Here is a 21281-nt window from a genome sequence, read left to right as displayed (position 1 = left end):
TGTGGATTAAATCATTTAGCTAGTCTGAAAAGCTAATGTTCCATAATCCATTTCATTTTATTATTTATTATATTTTACATAAATACATCACACTCTTGACATGTTTTGAGGATAGTAGTTGCCAGCTTACCAATGCTCAGTTGTAGAGTGACTTTGTCATTGTCTTGCAGCTCCCTACTAAGTGTCACTTTTAGCTGAAATTCCTGTCCACGTCTCACAATTAAGCTACTATGGGAAAACTCATTGGTATGATGAAGATGGGTGTTGTCATCCCTGAGAAAATCAACACCAACAGCTCTCAGAGGATCTCCTGTAAATAACAAAGAATGATTAACTTTTTAAAAATTGATATTATTGCCTTTTCACTCTTTGCAGCAGCACATAGCATAAACATGTTGTTTCGATGAAGAAAGACGCGTAGGCAGGAAGATGGTTTACGGGAAGGCCCCTCGGTGGGAAAGCACCTTGTTCAAGGCACACTGACCCCATTCAAAAGGCTCCCTTTTATTGTCATTTTACAACTATCATGGCAAAACATTAATCAACGTTTACTGGTACTGATTGGCTAAAGAAGGCTCGTGAATTCCATATGGACCCCTCGTGTTTCCCTCATGTTCTTCCTGTGACAAACAATGTCTACGTGCTGGGTCCCATGCCTTGCATATCTGAGATAAGGTCTCTGCCAGACATCCTGTCTTTACATTCCTGACGAGATTAGGACTTTGTGTTAACGTTGTTTACCCAGTGCAGTTTGCCAACCACTGAGATCACACCATCCCCACATAAACATGCCCTGACAAATATATTTTCTGCTATTTGCTTCCAAATAGCCCTTAAATGAGATAGGCAATAATAATCCTTAGCTAAACTGTAATATATTAGCAATATAAGTAATATTTTCCTATTTATTCTATGATTTGATTCACATTTTATTCACATTAACTGAATGAGAATATTCCCTATATGTTTAATATTTTTTGTCATACTGCAATTATACATTCAGGCACGAGCAAGACCCACATGCAAAGTTTAAGTCAACTACTTTATTATGTTCCATAATAGAAGAATCTCTTTAGTCTGGAAGTTCTCCCTTGGGAATAATTAGGTAAGGCTCCAAAGAATTCAGGGAGAGCGCTTTTATGGTTGCACAGTGACTCTACTGTAATCTAGCTCTGTGCTTTATCCTCCTCTCTGCCATTCTGGGTACTTCCCAAAATATTACTTATATTGCTAATATAATATTCCCAACAGCGAATTGTAGAAGGGCTTTGGGAAGCATAGCCAAAGTTTGGGTGGCCCTTAGTTCTGTGCCTCTTTCCAGGGATTTGGGGCTGGCATTTTTCCTTTCCAGTTGCTTTCCCCCCCCCCAAATGTAGCACTTTCCCATCACTCCCTTTAAGAAATATGCCCAATGTGGCCTCTAGCTGCATGAAGAATATATATAAGAATCTGAAATCTGACGATATAATGGGGCATGTGTTGTGGATGAAAGTTCCCATTCTTAGTTGATTAAATAGAGGTGAGGGATCTCTATTCAATTTTTGAGGAAATCCCTCTTCTCTGAAAGTCAGGGTTTATAGCAGAGATTTTTCTGGATCTAACCTCATCATTAGAAACCCATGTTGCCTCATGATAATAATCTGACAATGGCAACTTCTCGAGGAACCCTCTCGCCCCACTGGGATTTGCCCGCACCATTCATTCTGGCAGAGGTGGCATACTGCGGCTGCCATCAGTCTGATTATTCTGATTCGCAGGATCCAGGATGACGGCCTTCTTTGCTTTTGCTCCTGCCCTCTGAAACAACTTGCCCCTCAATGTAAGATTGGCCCCAATCCACCTATTTAGGTCCTTTTCATAAGGGCCTAAAAACGTGGCTCTGCCAGTTGGCTTGAGGCCCCAGTAGGGAAATAGCACAATGGAGATGGTTGATTGACAGTTCCCACCTCTCCCAACTCCGCCCCTGCCCTCCCCATGTCCTTGGTTTTAATGTCTGATTTTAGCTTTTTATGATTTAACTGTATATGTAACTGTAGGTCACCAAGAGTTACCCTATGGTAAAATGGACAGCCAATAAATTTTATGAATAAATAAACTTCTGGCTGAGATAAGCTTAGTTCTTCCAACTGAATTATTACTACTTTTTCCAAATTGGCAACCTCTGCTTCCATTCAACCAATATAGCCAAATTGGACGAAAAAGCAAAATGACATTAGAAGTAAAAATCAAGAAAAAATATTTTTCCTAGTCAACTGTAAATCTTCTTTGTAACTCTAAAGAAACAAGTGGAAGCCTATCTCATTAATAAGTAGCATTCTTTTATTCTTCTTCTCTAGCACTTAAAGCTATATCTGCAAGATTTGTGGCCCCAGAGTAATTTTCCATGGCATTTTTTCCTGATGGAACTTTCTTTTGAATATTTATGCCAAATGATTTTTTTCTAGCATATATGATTACATGGATCTCCAACTTCCTATTGCAGAAATGTTATGCAAATTAGACAACCACCTGACTAGACTAGTCAAGTAGAGGATGATAAGGCTGATAAGACCACATGTTTAGAGATGGTTTCTCTAAGTGAATCTCTAAGTATATGTGAGGGTCATCCCTCTCCTCATTCAGCTCTCTTTGTGCAGTCTTTAGCACATCCAGGCTGACATCACCAGTTGCCTTTAAACATGCTGCACTGTGACTCCTTTGCGCCTCTAAGAACACTGCCTTCCATTTCCAGCCAAAGTTTAGCAAAAAGGCATCCTATTCTTTGCAGGCAGGCAGAGTAGGCAATGTTTATTTCCCACAGCAAGAAGTAAAAAAAAAGTTGCTGGTTTCCTCTGCTTACAAAGAAAATTAACAGCTTAGTTGGCTTGATAACATCTTTGCCCTACTGCTGCAACTTCTTCAGATTTCACAAATGCTTCTGGGTGTCAACATGGTGATTGCTGCTACTTTTTTCTCTCTCAAGTGTAGTAGGGAATTATCAGCTAACTCTGAAAATGTAACAGTTACTACAGTCCTAAAATATATTAGTTTCCATGGCATCATTTAGGGTTAGGCCTGCCCCAGGTTCTGCAGATTTGATAACAGCTCCTTCCTTGATATCAAAAAAGAAGCTGTCGTTTTAAAGCACATATTTATTGTATTGTATAACAACAGTGAGTGGCTATGTTGCCTTTCAGAATGGGAAGGAACAATGTTCTCCAAAGCTCACTGAACCCCAGTTCCTAGAAACCCAATACATGATGTTTTTAAATTTGAGCTCAAGTTTCTTTCTCAAGGAAATGAAAGAGAATGACTGATGTGTTGTTCTGCACTAAATAAACAAAAGCAAGAATCAGAAATATGGGTTATTAAGATAATAATGATAATCTCATGATAATATATAATAGAAATTTCTTCTAATTAGTCACAGATTCCTTGCACTTCAAACCAGGGGTGAAATGCTCCTGGTTCAGACCAGATTGCGATGGTGGCAGATGGTTTGGAGCAAAAATCCCTGCTCCCTCCCGCCATGCCCAGCTGAGCTGCATGATCATCAGAGGGTGTTTTTTTTTAACTTTTAAAAGCTTTTAAAAACTTTTTCTACAACCTCTTCGGCTGAAAAAATGCTTTTAAAAGTAAAAAAAAAAAGCCTCTGATGATCGCATGGCTCAGCTGGGATCGTCAGAGGCTTTTAAAAGCATTTTTTCTACAACCTCTTTGGCCAAAGAGGTTGTAGGAAAAAAAAATGCTTTTAAAAGCCTCTGACGATCCCAGCTGAGTTGCCTGATCATCAGCGGCTTTTAAAAGCATTTTTTTCTGCAACCTCTTTGGCCGAAGAGGTTGTAGAAAAAATGCTTTTAAAAGTTTTTTTTAAAAGTTGGCCACGCCCGTCACATTAAACCCCCCTCCCACCAAGCCACGCCCACAGAACCGGTCGTAACAAATTTTACATTTCACCACTGCTTCAAACCCTATATATATTGTCAGAACTAACGTATCTTTTGTCAATTGTAACAGTTCACATGCTTCTTAAAGATTATACAGTATGTGCTACTATGGCAGCAATTCTATTGCTAATTATGTTGGAGTAAATTCTATTAATCACAATGGAACTTATCAGGGTAGAAGTAGAGCCCCAAGATAAACCTCTCAGATGAGGACCTTCATGATAGGAATGTCCATATGCCAAATCTCCTGCAGTTGTGGCAATTGAGGGTAGGCAGGAGAAAGGAAGAGGAGAGTCACCTGACCATTTTTTCCCATAATCACCTTAGCAGGCTTCAGCCAATGAGGGTCTCCCTTTACATTATTCTCACTAATCCCTCCTCTTCTTCTTGGCCACTAAAACTCTGTCATTTGCTTAGCAATAGCCCATTCAAGAATGGCAGCAGACATCAAACCAACAACAAAGTTGGTGACACTTCCAAACAGTTATATTAAAACAAAAAGATTGTCAGCCTAAATTGTGGTCCCCCCCCCATTGCTGATCCCTAATCTGCAATAATAAGTCTGGCAAAGGGTATAGCCCTCCACGATTAAGAAAATGGGGTGGAAAATTCCCAGGTTTAACCCAAAGGTGCTTTTTTTCAGAGCACCTGAAAAAAAAGCTGGTTTTTCTTTGAAGACGCTTCACTTCTCCTCCAAGAAGCTTCTTCAGCTCTGACTGGATGGTGGGAAATGGAAGGATTTATACTCCTTGCAGACAATAAATAAATAAATAAATAAATAAAAATCCTTCCATTTCCCAGCATCCAGTCACAGCTGAAGAAGCTTCTTGAATAAGAAGCGAAACATCTTCAAAGAAAAGCTAGAAAGTCCAGTTGCCTCTTGAAAAAAAGCACCGTTGGGACAACCATGGCCTGGATGATTGAGAATCACCATAGATATTTCTCAGGCTTAATTTGAAATGTGCATGACTCATCGGCTACTTATGCTGTGGTGACTGAAGGCTCTATCCTCCTCCAGCTCAAAACTGTGTCAACTGAATTAAATTTAGAACAACACAGGATACAAAGAATCATACACACAAATAAAATTCAGGCTTGACATAAAGATCTTATGGGTCTTCTACTTGGGTTATGTTTGGACTGTGAAAATCTGAACAACCACTTAGACATAGCAGTAAGAGAGGTAGAAAATTTATTCCAAATTTATTTTCTGCAATAATATCCTGTGGTTTTTTTTAAAAATAAAATGTAATCATAAAATCATTAAAGACTGAAAGCTGGAACTGAGGCTTTTAAAAGTAAAAATGCTTTTATTAAATGTTACTTCTTAATTATTGTCCTTGATGACTGGATAATAAATGAAATTTGCTTGAATTAGTCAATTTTTGGTATGTGCATATATTAGGAAATACAAAAAAAAAAAAAAAGATGTACCGAAGAATAGTTAAATAATTTATTTAAGAAAAAGGAATATATACTAAGTGCAGGAACATTAACCATTAGCAGGATAAAGGGTAGGAAATTTGAAAACAGGAAATTTTAATTGATACTGGAATTGGAAGGAAGGAAGGAAGGAAAGGAGGAGGTGTTAACCTTAGTTTTAAGCAATGCATCTGTCAGGCTCAAGTCTAAAGCCCAAAGTGAAATTTAATTGACAGCAATTCTTTATTTGCTCACACCTAATAGAATCTCGCCAGACTAAAACTATAAACTTCCAAATTACTATATATATCGTGAGAGATTCTAGGGTGTGGCTACCCTGAACTCTTCTCCCTTTCCCCTTCAGCTCAGAACTGCACCGTCTCTTAATTTGGGCTTTTGTCTGGAATATAGTGCCTCCTTCCTAGGAAATGATGCCCCCCCACCACTCCTTCTCCAGGTGCACATTCATTCACAGCATCAACATCATTAAAAGCTTTATCAATCAATCACAGACCCTAAAAAGAATCAGTCACAAGCCTGACAATTAAAATGTGGTTGTTCAGATTTTATTTTATTTTTTAAATTTAAAAATAATTTTTATTAAACACTTTTGTTTTTAAAAACAACATAGAAAACAACCACAAATACATAAAAACAAAACAAAACACAGCAAATAATACATACCAGCTAAGGTCATTTTACAGCTTTCTGTATCGGCATATGTATTTTGCTTTTCTGGTTCTCTATTCTATCATATCTATTTACTTCTCAATAATAGTATAATAACATTACATCAACATGTATATTAACACATATAGCAATATTCATTATTCTTGACTATTGGTTTATATTCATTTATAGGGGTATCACGTTTTGCCCACATGACACCACTCCTGCGCGAGCTGCACTGTCTCCCAGTGGTCTTCCAGGTGCGATTCAAGGTGTTGGTTACCACCTTTAAAGCGCTCCATGGCATTGGACCTGGGTACCTTCGAGACTGTCTTCTGCCACCAGTAGCCTCCCACCAGCCAGTCCGCTCCCACAGAGAGAGTCTCCTCAGGGTGCCATTGGCTAAATTATGTCGGCTGGTGACACCCGGGGGAGGGTCTTCTCTGTGGGAGCCCCTGCCCTTTGGAATGAACTGCCCCCAGAAATGCGTAAGATCTCCGATCTCCGTGTATTTCACTGTGCCCTCAAAACCTTGTTGTTCTGCCAGGCTGGGCTATCAATGTAAAGATTTTAATTGGTTTTAAATGTCGGATTTTAAATTTGGGGGTTTTATAATTGAGCCAATTATTTAATAATTTTAATTATTTTTAAATTTTGTCTGTCTTTGTGCTTTTAATCAGGCTGTACACCGCCCTGAGTCCTTCGGGAGAAGGGCGGTATAGAAATAAAATTATTATTATTATTATTATTATTATTATTATTATTATTATTATTATTATTATTATTATTATTATTATTATTATTTATTGGTTAATCTTTAGTGAGATTCACAGCCTTTGAGGCTGGTTAATAGCTCAGCAGCTCGAGTCCTAACCAAGGACCTAGGAACTGTTAAGGTATCATCGGAGGATGTAAGCTGTTCCGAGTAAGGTGGTTTTTTGTAGAGTCAAAATGTTCAAGTCCGGCAAATTTAGAATTTCTAAATAGCGGGGTAGCCCTTTGGGTATTGCTCCGAGGGCTCCAATTACAATCGGGACAACACACGATTTCTTTTTCCACAGTCGCTCAACTTCAATTTGTAAGTCCCGGTACTTTGTGATTTTTTCTTGCTGCTTATCTTCAATTCGTGCATCACCAGGTATTGCAATGTCAATGAACCATACTTTTTTCTTTTCAACTATTGTTATGTCAGGTGTGTTGTGGACCAAGTGCCTGTCAGTCTGAATCCTAAAGTCCCACAAGATCTTGAGTTTCTCATTCTCTAAAACTTTCTCAACCTGATGTTCCCAGTGGTTTTTGCTGTACTCAAATCCAAACTTCTGGCACAATTTCCAGTGAATGATTTTAGCAACACGGTCATGGCGTTGTAGGTAGTCAGTTTGTGAAATTTTGCTGCACCCACTGATCAGGTGGTCGACTGTCTCTTCTTTTTCATTGCAGAGGCGGCATTTGCTGTTGGTGGTAACATGTTGAATTTTTGCCTTCATACAGTTTGTGGCTAGGGCTTGTTCTTGAGCTGCCAAAATAAAGCTTTCTGTTTCTTTTTTCAGTACTCCTGATCTTAACCAGTTCCAAGTTAGTTTCTGGTCAGCTTTGCCTTCAATACTTTTCAAGTATTGGCCATGCAGAGCTTTGTGTTTCCAATTTTCAGCTCGCTGCTCAATTACTTCTTTCTTATATTCTGCTTTTGTTTTAGTTGTCTTTAAAAGGCCTCCTTTATTTACTTCCTTAATCATTGGTTCTTCACTTTTCTGGATGTAACCATTCAAGCTGCATTTTTCTTCTTCCACAGTCTGCTTTACTTGTAGGAGTCCTCGACCACCCTCTACTCTTGGTAAATATAATCGGTCAACATCACTTTTAGGGTGCAAGGCATGATTCATTGTCATAAGCTTCCTTGTTTTTCTGTCCAAATTGTCTAACTCCATCTGGGTCCAGTCAATTATACCTAATCACAGGTATAGCCCAGGTATTTATGGCTTTTATGATGTTTCCTCCACTCAATTTGGACATTAATATCTTACGAATTCGTCGAATGTACTTGGCTGAAGTTAATTCCTTGACTTTATTATGCATTAAGTCAGAGGCTTCTAAAATCCCCAAGTACTTGTAGCCTTCTTCTGATTTTACTGCCTTTATCATTTCTTCATTCTCTAGTTCTATTCCATCCTCTTCTATGATCTTGCCTGCTTTGGTTGCTATTGTTGCACATTTGTCAATTCCAAACTGCATACCAATGTCTTGGCTGAATTCTTTTGTGTTTTCAATTAATAAATTCAGTTCAGCTTTTGTTTTACCAAACAGCTTCAAATCATCCATGTACATCAAGTGCGAGATTTTCAGTCCTTTCTTTGCAAGTTCGTATCCACAGTTCATCTTCTTCAAAATGATTGTCAGTGGTAGCATTGAGAGTATAAAAAGTAGGGGTGAAAGGGAATCGCCCTGGAAAATGCCTCGTTTAATTTCAACTTCACCCAGTTCTTCTTCATTAGCCATAAGTTTTGTTTTCCAGAGGTTCATTGAAGATTCCATGAATTTTTGTATGTTGCTGCTGATGCCTAAGATTTCCAGGCATTTCTTGATCCAGCTATGGGGAACTGAATCAAATGCTTTCTTATAGTCTATCCAAGCCATGAACAGGTTGGTTCGTCTTTTCTTTGAGTTCTTTAGGATTAGCTTGTCGATCAGCAATTGATCTTTTGTTCCTCTTGAGTTTTTGCAGCATCCTTTCTGTTCTACAGGAAGCAAGTTATTTCTTTCCAGGTATCCATAGATTTGGTTTGCAATGATACCAGTAAAAAGCTTGTATGTTGTTGGCAAGCAGGTGATTGGCCTATAGTTTCCAGGGTCCTTTTCTTTTTCTTTATCTTTTTGGATCAAAAATGTCCTTCCAGTTGTCATCCATCCATCATTTTCAGGTGTTTTTAGGATCTGGTTCATCTGGGTTGCCAATCTTTTGTGCAGACTTGTAAGTGCCTTTAACCAGAAGCCATGCAGCTCATCCGGTCCAGGTGCACTCCAGTTCTTCATTTTTCTTGACTGTCTTTGCACCATTGCTTTTGTTATTTTCACGTCTTCCATTTTATGCATTTTAATAGAGTCCTCAACCTGTTTGATCCATTTTGCATTTCTGTTGTGCTTCTTGTTGTTTTCCCACAAATTCTTCCAGAATTTCAGAGCTTTCTCTTTATCAGGCTTTTCATTTGTTGTTACTCCATTTCCATTTTCTAAATTCTTATAAAACTGGTGCTGATTTGCTCTGAACTGTGAGTTTTCCTTGAACTGAGTTACTCGGTTTTCATACCTTTTAATCTTTTCAGCGATGGCAACAACCCTCTGCTTCAGCTCTTCAATTACTGTTGCAATCTCCTTATTCCTTAGATCGTATCTTGCTTCCAGGATGCTTTTGACCTGCTTGTTCTTTAGCTGACCTTGCCTTAGGTTCTTCAAGTTGCTCAAATCTCCACGTACTTTTTTGATCTTCAATTCTAACCGAATTTTCCACTTAGGCTTCCCCTTCTTGCCTCTTTGGTTCTTTTGTATTTTCAACCCCAGTTCTTTGGTGGTTATGACAGCTGCTGCATACATCAGTTGGTTAGTTTCGGCTAATGTAGTGGTTCGAATAGTTTGCACAGTCTCATTGACCTTTTTTAGTACATTTCTCAATTCTTTCCGGTTCACTTGGTTCAGCTTTGGCAAACGTGTTCTTTCATCATCTTCCATTTGGTGCTTTATTTTTCCAGCTAATTGAGCACTATCTGTTGGTGTTTGTTCTTTAGTGCTTTCTTGTTCTTTATCTTCATCCATTTCAGTATCCTCTTCTTCCCTTTCTTCCTCAATTTGCTTTTGAGTCTGGAAATCATTCTTGATGTTACTCCTCTTTGTTGTTGTACTCAGACCATTAATTGCTTTCTCTTCTATTGCTATTAATTCTTCTGTAGTGAAAAATTTGTGGTTTAGGATTACACGTCGTTGGTCCATTAACCTTTGTTCACTGGTGTCACAGTCCGTATGGTTCATCTTCCAAATCTGATACATTCTTTTTTGAAATCCATGTTTTGCTGGTTCAGACTGATAGTAAGCTTTCATAATAGAGGTGTTTTTATTATTATTATTATTATTATTATTATTATTATTATTATTATTATTATTACATCTCTTTGTTTATGTTGTTCAATTTCATCAGTACTACGTTAAACGGTTTCATCAGTAGTATGTTAAACATTTCCCATTTTGGTTTCTATTTTGGAGCCAACTGTACATTTTATTCCATACTTCATAATAGTCCGAATTATCCCTCTCTTTTAGCTCCATAGTCATTTTATCTATTTCTGCACATTCAAGAATTTTCCTAATTACTATTTTGTCTGAGGGTACATTATTTTGTTTCCAGTTTTGTGCAAATATGATTCTTGCTGCAGTGAGTATGTATAGTGTAATGTATTGAAATTTTTTGTTCATTTTCGGGTCCAGTATTCCTAATAAAAATAGTTCCAGTTTCAAATCTGTTTTTTGCTCTGTAATTTCTTCCAGCCATTTTTGAATTTTACACCAATATTTCCTTGTGATGGGGCATGTCCACCACATGTGATAGAATGTTCCAGGTTTGTGGTTGCATCTCCAGCATTTGGGGGATAAATTTGGTTACATTTTGGCCAATCTTGCTGGGGGCAAATGCAGTGGTGAAATGTAAAATTTATTACTACCGGTTCTGTGGGCATGGCTTGGTGAGGGGGTAATGGGACTGGGGGGGGGGGTAATGTGACTGGGTGGGCGTGGGCAACTTTTTTTTTTTTTACTTTTAAATACATTTTTTCTACAACCTCTTCGGCTGAAGAATTGCTTTTAAAAGGCTCTGACGATCTCAGCTGAGTTGCCTGATCGTCAGATGCTTTTGTTTTCTTTTAAAAGCTTTTTTTTTTTGCTTTTAAAAGAAAAAAAGTCTCTGACGATCAGGCAACTCAGCTGGGATCGTCAAAGCCTTTTAAAAGCATTTTTTTACAGCCTCTTAGAGGTTGTAGAAAAAATGCTTTTAAAAGGCTCTGACGATCCCAGCTGAGCCGCAAGATCATCAGAAGCTTTTTTTTTTTACTTTTAAAAGCATTTTTTCGGCCGAAGAAAAAATGCTTTTAAAAGTAAAAAAAAAAAAGCCTCTGATGATTGCGCAACTCGGGGGGCAGGGATTTTTGCTACCGGTTCTCCAAACCACCCACTGCCATCGCTACTGGATTGGGTGATCCGGTCTGAATCCGGAGCATTTCACCCCTGGGCAAATGCTGTCTATAAAACATTTTATAGAGGTTTTCTTTGTAGGCAACTACTGTTGTAAGGTTATAGTTCCTTGTCCATAGTTTGTCCCACTGTTCTAATTCTATGTTATGCACAAGGTTCCTAGCCCAGCTAATCATCGTTTTATTACTTCTTCCCCCATGGTTGTTCAGTTTTTTAATTACATAATTGAAATAGCTATATATCTATATTTAGACTGTATATCTTTTCTTAAATCTGAATCATCTGTGAATAGAATTGCTCTAATTTTAGTTTTGTTTGTATCATGTTTCTATGTATCTTCTATAGAGGAATTTCCCCACCTTTGCTTTTCACTCATCTTCCTCTTTGATAATGAGTACATCCTGTTATTTTGCAAAAGCAAATGATTCTGATATGCTAATAGGCAACAATTGTGACATAATCAGAGGAAAGTTTATCAGATTTACAAGTGTCATTTCCTTAACTGATCTTCTATTCATTTACATATTTAGTTGCCTATACAGAAATAAGGAAATTCCTTTATTTCCTCTACTTTCCATTTGGGACAATTATTGTACTTTATTTTTTTATTTATTATAAGTATTCTATCCTGTGACAATCAAATGACGTGGGCAGCTTAAAGGCTATACAATATAAAATAATTAAAACACCTATAGTGACATTAAAACCAAAAAACCATCGTAACTATAACCATGATAGCTCCTGAAACACCCATCCACCCCACTTCCCACCAAATAATAAACAAGAACAAAAAGCAAGATGGCATCAGATACAGAATTAAATAAAGGTCCTCCAAAACAGTTCATTTTTAGAAAGCACACAAGCTTAGTCTCCATTAGGAGGCTTATCCATGGAAAAGTAGAGTCATCTAGCTTCTCTCTCTCCCACGCACTACTTCTTAAAAATGTGGGGTTCCCAGTCCGGTAGACCCAGGCCTCCTTTTTCTCGAGTATCTTGCATACATTTTATTTTAATTCTGGCCCTTTTCCCATTCCAAATAAATTTTGTTGTTATTTTAGTGAGGTCCTTAAAGAAATTCTTTCCTGGCCAGATTGGGGCTACTTGGAAAAGGTAGAGTAATCTAGGGAGTATGTTCATTTTTATGGATGCAATTTTCCCTAGGAATGACAGTTGTAATTTATTCCACGTTTCCAGGTCTTTTCTAATTTGTTTCATTAATTTATTGTAATTGTCTTCTCTGATTGTTATTGCTTTGGCAGTAAGCCAGATTCCTAAATACTTTATTCTCTTTACAATTTGTATTCCTAATTTGTCTTCTAGTTGTATCTCTTGTACCTTTGTCAAGTTCTTTGTTAATACTTTAGTTTTTTGTTTGTTAATTTTAAGCCCTGCAACTCTTCCATATTCCTCTATCCTCGCTAAAAGTTTGGCTCCTGTTGTTTCCGGTTGCTCCATTATAAACACCACGTCATCAGCAAAGGCTTGCAATTTGTACTCCTCTTTCCGTATTCTCAAACCTTTTATTTCGGGGTCTTTCCTGACTTCATTTAATAATATTTCCAAAGAGATTATGAACAATAGTGGGGATAAGGGGCAGCCTTGTCTCACTCCTTTTTGTATATCTAGGTTTTCAGTCATATCTCCATTGATCATAATTTTGGCCGTTTGGTGGGAATATATTTTTCTAATCATTTGTAAAAATTTAGCGCCAAAGTCCATAATTTCTAATTGCGATATGAGGAAGTTCCAGTTTAAATTATCAAAGGCCTTTTGTGCGTCTAGGAAAAGTAGGGCTGCTTGTTTATCGTTTCTTTTCTCGTAATGTTCCAGGACGTTAATAATTGTTCTTATGTTGTTTTTGATCTGTCTTCTTGGGACAAAACCGTTCTGATCCGTATGTATGTATTTATGAATAATTGTTTTCAATCTTTGCGTTATGACCAACATGAAGAGTTTATAATCTACATTAAGCAGTGAAATCGGCCTATAATTTTTAATTTGTGTGGGGTCGGTGTCTTCTTTAGGGATAAGTGTAATGATGGTTTCAGTCCAGGATTTGGGAATTTCTGCCTCTAATAGTGCATCGTTGAGAACCAGGAGTAACAGTTCATCCATTGCATTTTGACAGTTCTTATAAAACTCCGTTGATATCCCATCCGGGCCTGGGACTTTGTTGTTTTTTTGCTTTTTCCTTGCTTCCACCAGCTCAGACATCGTAATTGGTCTATTTAATGCTTCTCTATGGGACTTCTCTAATTTTACGATGTTTGTTTTACATAAGTATTCCTTAATGTCTTCCTCCCGAATCTCTTCTCCCTTGTAGAGACTTTGAAAGAAATCTTTAACTATACGTTTTTTGTCTAGATTGGTATGATATATTTGTCCTGTTTCGTCTTGCAATTGAAATATTGTTCTCCTTTCTTTTTCTTTTTTCAATTTATATGCTAACCAGCGCCCCGTTTTGTTTGCATGCTCAAAGTGTTTCTGCTTTGCTAATTTAATTTTCTGTGCGATTTCTGTCTGGGTAGTCAGATTGATTCTATGTTTAGTAAGGTTTAATTTTGCTTTTATTGTTTTGTTTTGGGGGTCCTTCTGCAATTCTAATTCATATGTTCTGAGTTCTTCTAACAACTTATTCCTTGACTGATGTTTCTCTTTGTTTTTTTTTGCCATATACACGATTGTAAGACCTCTTATATATGCTTTAATTGTGTCCCAAAGATTTTGAAGTGATGTCTGTTCTTTAGTGTTTATTTGTAGGAACATTTTAACCTCTTTCTCGATCATCTGTATATATTCCTTATCCTTTATTATTCCCGTGTCCATCATCCACCTCCTTTGCTTTCGATGTCCCTTCCATATTATTCTAATGGGGTTATGATCTGCCCAGGTGTTCGCTGCTATTTCGATATCTTTTACCCCAACCCTCTCCTTTCCGCTGACTTTCAACTGCTTGTCTCTTCTGCACAAATCGGCTAAAAATGAAACTGCTTTAAGAATCCTCTTCCAAATTTTATCCCAAAGGTGTTTTTTCAAGAGGCAACTAGTGTTGTGGTCCACCAGCAGATTGTGGAGCTGGCAGCGGAGTCGGACAGTGAGGAGGCTGGGCCAGTCCTGGAGTCTGGGGAAGGCCCAGTCGAGGGCTCTGCGTTGGAGGCAGAGATGTGGCAAGGGCAGTGGTGGGTTGCCCCCGGTTGGGACCGGTTTACAAGAACTGGTAGTAAAACCAGTGGAAGGCCCCACCCATCACCCTGGATGTCATCATCTGTGATGTGTGCATGCAATCCCGTTGCGAAGTAGTAAAGGTAAGTAGAACCCACCCCTGGGCCAGGGCCATCCAGAGCCTCCAGAGTCAGACAGCAGAGAGGCAGAGGAACAGGAGGAGCCTGTTCCTAGTGCACACATGCACAGAGCTGCCAGAAGACATAAGCAGCTAAAGCAAAAAGGATGACTCAGGAGTAAGGCCAGGAGATGATTGGCCCCTCCCATAAGGCTTAAAAGAGCAGCAAAGGCACTTGGGCTCTTTGTAGGAAAGCAACATTGCTAAATCTGTCTCCAGTCAGTGTCTCTTGTTTCTGAACTTCGTGGGGCTTTGCCAAGAAAGGCCTTTGGCAGGGTGCCAAAGAAGATAAAGGTTTGTGATAAGCTCAAAGGACTTTTTCTGAAGGACTTGTTTGGAATTAGTTTGGACTAAGCTGGGAATGAAGTAATTTTCAGCTGTTATAATAAAATAGGTTTGTTGGGGACTAATTGTGTCTTGTAATGACTAAGTGAGCCTAGGTCACAACAGCTGGACTTTCTTTATCCTTGAAGACATTTCCCTTTTCATCCAAGAAGATTCTTCAATTTTGACTGATGGGAATGGAAGGATTTCCAGGTAGTCCTCAACTTACAACAGTTCATTTAGTGACTGTTCAATATTACAACAGTACTGAAAAAAGTGATTTATGTCTGTTTCTTACACTTACCATTTTTACAGCATCCCCATTGACACATGATCAAAATTAAGATGCTTGGCAACTGACTCATATTTATAATGGTTGCAGTTTCCTGGGGCCATGTGATAACCTATTGAGAATTTCTGACAAGCAAAGTCAATGGAGAAGCGAGATTCCATTAACAACTGTGTTACTAACTTAACTGCAATTATTCACTTAATTATTTCAAGAAAGATTGTAAAATGGGGCAACATTCACTTAACAACTGTCTCACTTAGCAACAGAAATTTTGGGCTCAATTATGGTTGTAAATCGAGGACTACTTGTATATTCCTTGCAGTCATCTGGTTGTCATTTAGAGGTTTATCTGTGCCCTCATGGTCACCTGAATAGTGCAAATGGGTGTGGTGTTGACCCTCTCTTAACAGACAGGAAGAGATACATCATCATCTCCTATTTACAACATAGTCCTTTCAGCAGTTCCAAAATGGTTCAACACCAACTTGCACTATTCTGGTGACCCTGAAGGCACAGATAAATCTTCAAATAGCCTCAATAACTCTCAGAAGCATCATCTGGTGCTAATGACCAGATGATGCAAGAGTTATAAATCCTTCCATTCCCACCATTTAGTCAGAACTGAAGAAACTTCTTGGATGAAAAGTGAAATGTCTAAAACAAAAACAAAGAAAAGCCAGTTGCCTCTTGAAAAAGCACCCTTGTATTAACCATGAACTGGATGATTGAGAATCTTCATGGACTTCCTGATTTTAATCTCTTCCTCCACTTTAGCCCTCCAGTGCTGGGCAACTGTTTTGCCCAGGCTACAATTAACATGGCCTCTGACTTGTAGACTCCCCTGCTTCTTTTCCTCTCCCACTCATGCCAGAAAAGCATATGTCAATTGCTTCCCTTTTGGTGGGGTGGCCTTTGAAAACTAGTAAAGGAGGAGGGAAAGAAAACAGTTTTAAGTCCTTCTTGTCATTTGGCCCAGAAGGGATAATGTAGCACAACTCTTGTCAATTTCACCCAGTTGGAAAAACTACCAAGGAATGGCAACAGTTTTTCACTGTTGGACCAATGAAGCTGTTTTTAAAAAGATCCATTAAAAAAAAAATCTAGCCTTTCTTGACAGCCCAATGCAAAATAAATGGAAGAAAAAAAATGTTATTTTTAGCACACGACAAGAAAAAATGGCAGGGTCCTTCCCTACAGATACTGTCCATTACTGCCCTACAAAAATGGTACCTGATCCATTCTCCACAGTGGCAAGGAGGAATATATATTAGTGTTCTATGCTGCCTGGTGAATTCTGGGAGTTGAAATCTACATATCTTAAGAGTTGACAAAACTGAGAATACTGATCATTTTCAATTTTAACAAGCAAAGGATTGCTAAGGATTGCAATTGCAATTTTATCAGCCCCAGCAAACAAAGGATTATTAGGAGCTATAGTGTAAAACATTTGAGGAGCATCAGTGTTCCTGTATTCGGTGCTCAATCAAATAATCAAACTCTTTTTTTCAATCAAGAGGCTATAATCTCATTATGCTTAATTATCCATACAAATAGTTTTCTGTTTATTTTTGGGATACTTAACATACTGAACCTTGATTTAACTACTGTTTGTATTTGCAGAGTTTCTCAGGCTAAAATGCAATCAACTGATTTATAGCTGTATCAGGGGTGAAATCCAGCAGGTTCTAACAGGTTCTGGAGAACCTGAAATTTTGAGTAGTTTGGAGAACCGGCAAATACCACCTCTGGCTGGCCCCCGAGTGGGGTGGGAATGAAGATTTTGCAATATTCTTTCCCCAGGAGGGGAGGTAATGGAGATTTTGCAGTATCCTTCCCCTGGAGTGGGGTGAGAATGGAGATTTTGCAATATCCTTCCCCTGCCACACCCACAAGCCATGCCCACAGAATGGGTAGGGAAAAAAATTGGATTTCACCCCTGAGCTGTATATACTATGCCAACCCAACCAGGGATGGAAGGGATGCACATTTAAGACAGGGATGATGGTAGGTGAATCTTCATGATTCTGCTTCTTTCATTGATGGCTTGACATGGCAACTCAGACCACATGTGGGACTTTGTCTGTGTTGGCTTACTGGCCAAGTAGAGCAATATAAAATGTGGAAACAGTAGCAATGGCAATGGTTCCTCAAACTATCTATCACACCATGGGGGTGAAAGGTCCTTAGATTTCATAAAACCAATGTCACAGAGCCTATCCCTCTTTTTTTTTTTTTTAATTTGATTTATATGCCGCCCTTCTCCGGAGACTCAGGGCAGCTTACAATGCTTTAAGCAATAGCCTTATTGAGCATTGTGAAACTCTTGAGCATTGTGAAACTATATTGCAATTTATTTGTCACTAAGACTTAAAACTATCTGCATTGAGATATGTTTAAACATTCTTCCACAAGATTGTAAATCTTTAAATCCTAAGATTTAGTTTTAAGGCTTAAGTGCCATTGAATAAAGTGCTACTTCCAAATCAGTATTCTGCAAGTTTTATTCTTTTGGAAATTTCCTTTAGGAATTCCTGAACCAGATTCATTTGGTTTATTTCCCTATCTGTTAATAGGCTTACAGGTGTATGATATCTTCTTTTTCTAATTATGGCATTCATCTATTACTGTATAGCAAATACATTTTGAAAAATATCCCTGTTATGGGTTTATATCGATCCATTAAATCATTATTAAATATATAAAAAAGCATAATATAAAAAAGCATATGACTCTTTGGTGTAGTACAACTGCCTTTGTTATGTGTGTGCAAGTCATGCATCAAGTTGGATCCTTAAAGCTTATGAAATATAGAGAGTCCCAGGATTTTCCACAAGACACTTCAATCACAGCACTCTTGAAAACACCCACGCCGATCTTCTCAAAAGGTAATCTTAACAAGTACAGCCTCTGCCGCCGCTTATTCACTCCAGCCTGTCAGTCGATTTGCCGCTTTCAATGGAGCCTCCCACACTCCCTCTTGTCGGTTTTCCCTCGTACACACACCTCTCCAAGCAGTCCAATCCCAGCACGGGTTCCTCCGCTTCACTTATCTCTGTGTTGTGGACAAATCTTCCACTGGTGCGAGCCTGGCTTCGGGGCTACCATCTGGAGCCCTCTTCCTCCGCTGGCATCCCAAGTGGGCAGGATTTCCCTTCGCAAACCCCCGCCGATCGCACTTCGGTGGGCTTGCTAGAGCTTCCCCTCTACTATACTCACCCCAACGAGGTGGGCAGTGGCCAATTCACGCCGCTCGGTGGGTAAAATCCAGCTAAGGGACCAGGAGCGGTCCACCTTAGCTGCCAATGATGTCATGTCCGGAAGTCTTGTGGAAAATCCTGGGACTCTCTATATTCGTGAATTAGACTTAGTTGGACTTGTTTGGGCTTGATAGTGAGTAAGGAGTCATTGTGACTTGCATTCTTAAGTTTCTCCGGAACTGCTGAATAGTAAGAGCTTCGCTGGGACAAGAGGTAGGAAGAGCTGATCTAACTGAAACTGAGGCAATAGCATCACCCTGTGGTGGCTTGGAAACTTACCACCCTGTGGTGGCTTGGAAATTTACTGTGCAAGAAAATGAGCCCTGGTAGCGCAGCAGACTAAAGCACTGTTATTAACATCAGCTGCCTGCAATTACTGCAAGTTCAAATCTCACCAGGCTCAAGGTTGACTCAGCCTTCCATCCTTTCTAAGGTAGGTATAATGAGGACCCAGATTGTGGGGGCAATAAGCTGACTTTGTATAAAATATACAAAAGTATGAAGGCTATTGCTTAGCGCATTGTAAACTGCCCTGAGTCTCTGGAGAAGGGCGGCATATAAATCAAATTTAAAAAAAAGAAAAAGAAAAAGTTTTTTTGGTTGATTCACTTTCAGACACGATTTCTGGTTCTTGGGGATTGAATTGAGTAGAAAATTGGATTTCTGGCTCTTGACTCTGAAATTACTTTGTAATCCTTTTGGATAAAGAGCCAGTGTATGCAAGAGTGGGGTAGGCAGTAGAAGCTTGCAATTATGTCGACAGTGACGAAGAAGGAGGTCTTAACCCTTTCAATGGTGCCTACTCCCACGGCGACATCTCCAGCATTAAGAGGATCAATGGATGATGTAAGACCCCCGGAAAAAGGGGTCGGAGGACAGGAACTTCAAAATATGCTACAGATGATACAAAACACTATTACAAAGAATCAGGAACAGACAATGAAAAAGTTTGAAGATATGCAGGAGGAAATGGCAAATATCAAACAGGAAATCATGCACATCCACACAAAATATGAGGAAGTTCAAAAAATATTAGTGGCTCATGAACAAAGATTTGACCGAGTAGAAACAAAAGTGGAGAAATCAGAGAATAAAATGGACAGATGTGAAGCATGATTAATGCAAGTAAATCAAGAGTTGGAAGGGGAGATAATCCACTTGGAGATGGATCGTACTGCCTTCTATCTTAGATTTCAGAATGTGACGGAAGCGAAAGACGAGCAGCTTGAAGATATAATCGGGGAAATAGTAGCTGGTGGGCTTGGGAGAGAGAAGGAATTGGTACAGCACGATATAGACGAGATCTACCGAGTCTATACAAATTATACTAGGCGGAATAAATTACCTTGTGAAATACACGTCCGATTTAGCAAAAAATCATTAAGAGAAGAACTGTATCAGAGCACTAGGGATCAAAAGATTACTTATAAGGACCGAGAAATTGTGATACTAAAGCAGGTCCCGCGACGTGTTCGTAAGCAAAGACAGAAATACCAGTTCTTGACAGAACAATTAAGGAAATATAGGGTTCCTTATCGGTGGTTGCTCCCAGAGGGATTGATGATGACGTGGCAGGAAAAGAGAGTGAAGATTGAGAATCTTCGAGATGCATACGATTTCTATGAAAACCAGTTTAATGCAAGCGAACCCAGTAGTGAAGAAGAACTGGAACAAAAGAATTGCGAGAACCGAAAGAGTGACAAAACAGAAAAGGGCGGGAAACTGAAAGAGACAACGAAAGAAGGAAAGAGTGATATAAGTGAAGATGAAATCCCAGGAACCTGATGAAAAACAAGACAACAACAAAGCCGAAAGCCAGCGAAGTGAGGATATGGAGAAGATTGGAAATTTGATTTCGATTAATATTAATGGACTAAATGCTCCAATAAAACGAAATAGGACCTTTTCAAAATTACAAAAATTAAAAACTGGTATAATATGTCTCCAGGCAGTCCACATTAGGAAGAAACTCATGGATATATTAAGATGTTCACGATTGGGTGAGTTATACGTATCTCTGGCGGACCAAAAGAAGTGGGGTGTAGCAATTTATGTTCAAACTTATATAGAATCTAAAAATATATACTCAGATGAAGAGGGAAGACTGTTAATGGTCAAAGTAACAATGTATGGTAGACGTATCTTGCTGGTGGGTATTTATGCCCCTAATAGTAATCAAAGGAAGTTCTATAAAAGGGTATATAAAAAATTGGTAGAATTAGAATATGAACATATTTGTATTATGGGGGATTTTAATGCTATAATGGATAGAGAGGATTATAAATCTGGAAAAGGGGGGGGAGTGAAAAAGAAAGGTAGGAAGATGTTGCCGGCAATTTGGAATCAATTAAGGGAAGAATTTGGACTACAGGATATGTGGCAGAACTTTTATCCGATAAGGGAACAGTTTACCTTTTTCTCTCCCAGGCATAAATCATGGTCCCGCATTTATATGATATGGATGTCGTTGGAATTAGGAGAAATGGTATGGGAGGTTGAAATTTTAGGGAATGATTGGGCAGATCACAACCCTTTAATGCTTGTCTGGAAAGGAGAGCACAGCAGAGGACGATGGATGATGAGGGCAGAACTGTGCAAGGATAAGGATTTTGTGGAATTGTTAAAACGGGAGCTGGCTCTTTTCTTCCAGGAAAATAGATGAGAGGATATATCTTTACAAATAATATGGGACACGGCTAAGGCAGTGGCAAGAGGGGTCATGATTAAATATATGGCCAAAAAATGGAAGGAAGATAAGCAGGAGAGACTAGAGTGGGCAGACAGATTGGAGAAATGGGAAATGAGATTACAAAGGAACC

General features: G+C 38.8%; 1 protein-coding gene across 1 annotated transcript in view; it reads right to left on the bottom strand.

Annotated features, from left to right (window-relative positions):
* TGM4 (transglutaminase 4) overlaps window positions 1–21281 on the bottom strand; it is a 73326-nt gene that overhangs the window by 42616 nt on the left and 9429 nt on the right. Inside the window, exon 2 of the mRNA XM_060685955.2 lies at window positions 131–310. Coding sequence (XP_060541938.1) covers window positions 131–310 — 180 coding nt within the window. The remainder of the gene's footprint in view (window positions 1–130; window positions 311–21281) is intronic.

The sequence above is a fragment of the Pantherophis guttatus genome, chromosome 4, assembly GCF_059756535.1.
Source record: "Pantherophis guttatus breed Tessera chromosome 4, ASM5975653v1, whole genome shotgun sequence".
In the NCBI taxonomy this organism is placed as follows: domain Eukaryota; kingdom Metazoa; phylum Chordata; class Lepidosauria; order Squamata; family Colubridae; genus Pantherophis; species Pantherophis guttatus.
This window is presented reverse-complemented; position numbering and strand designations above follow the sequence as displayed.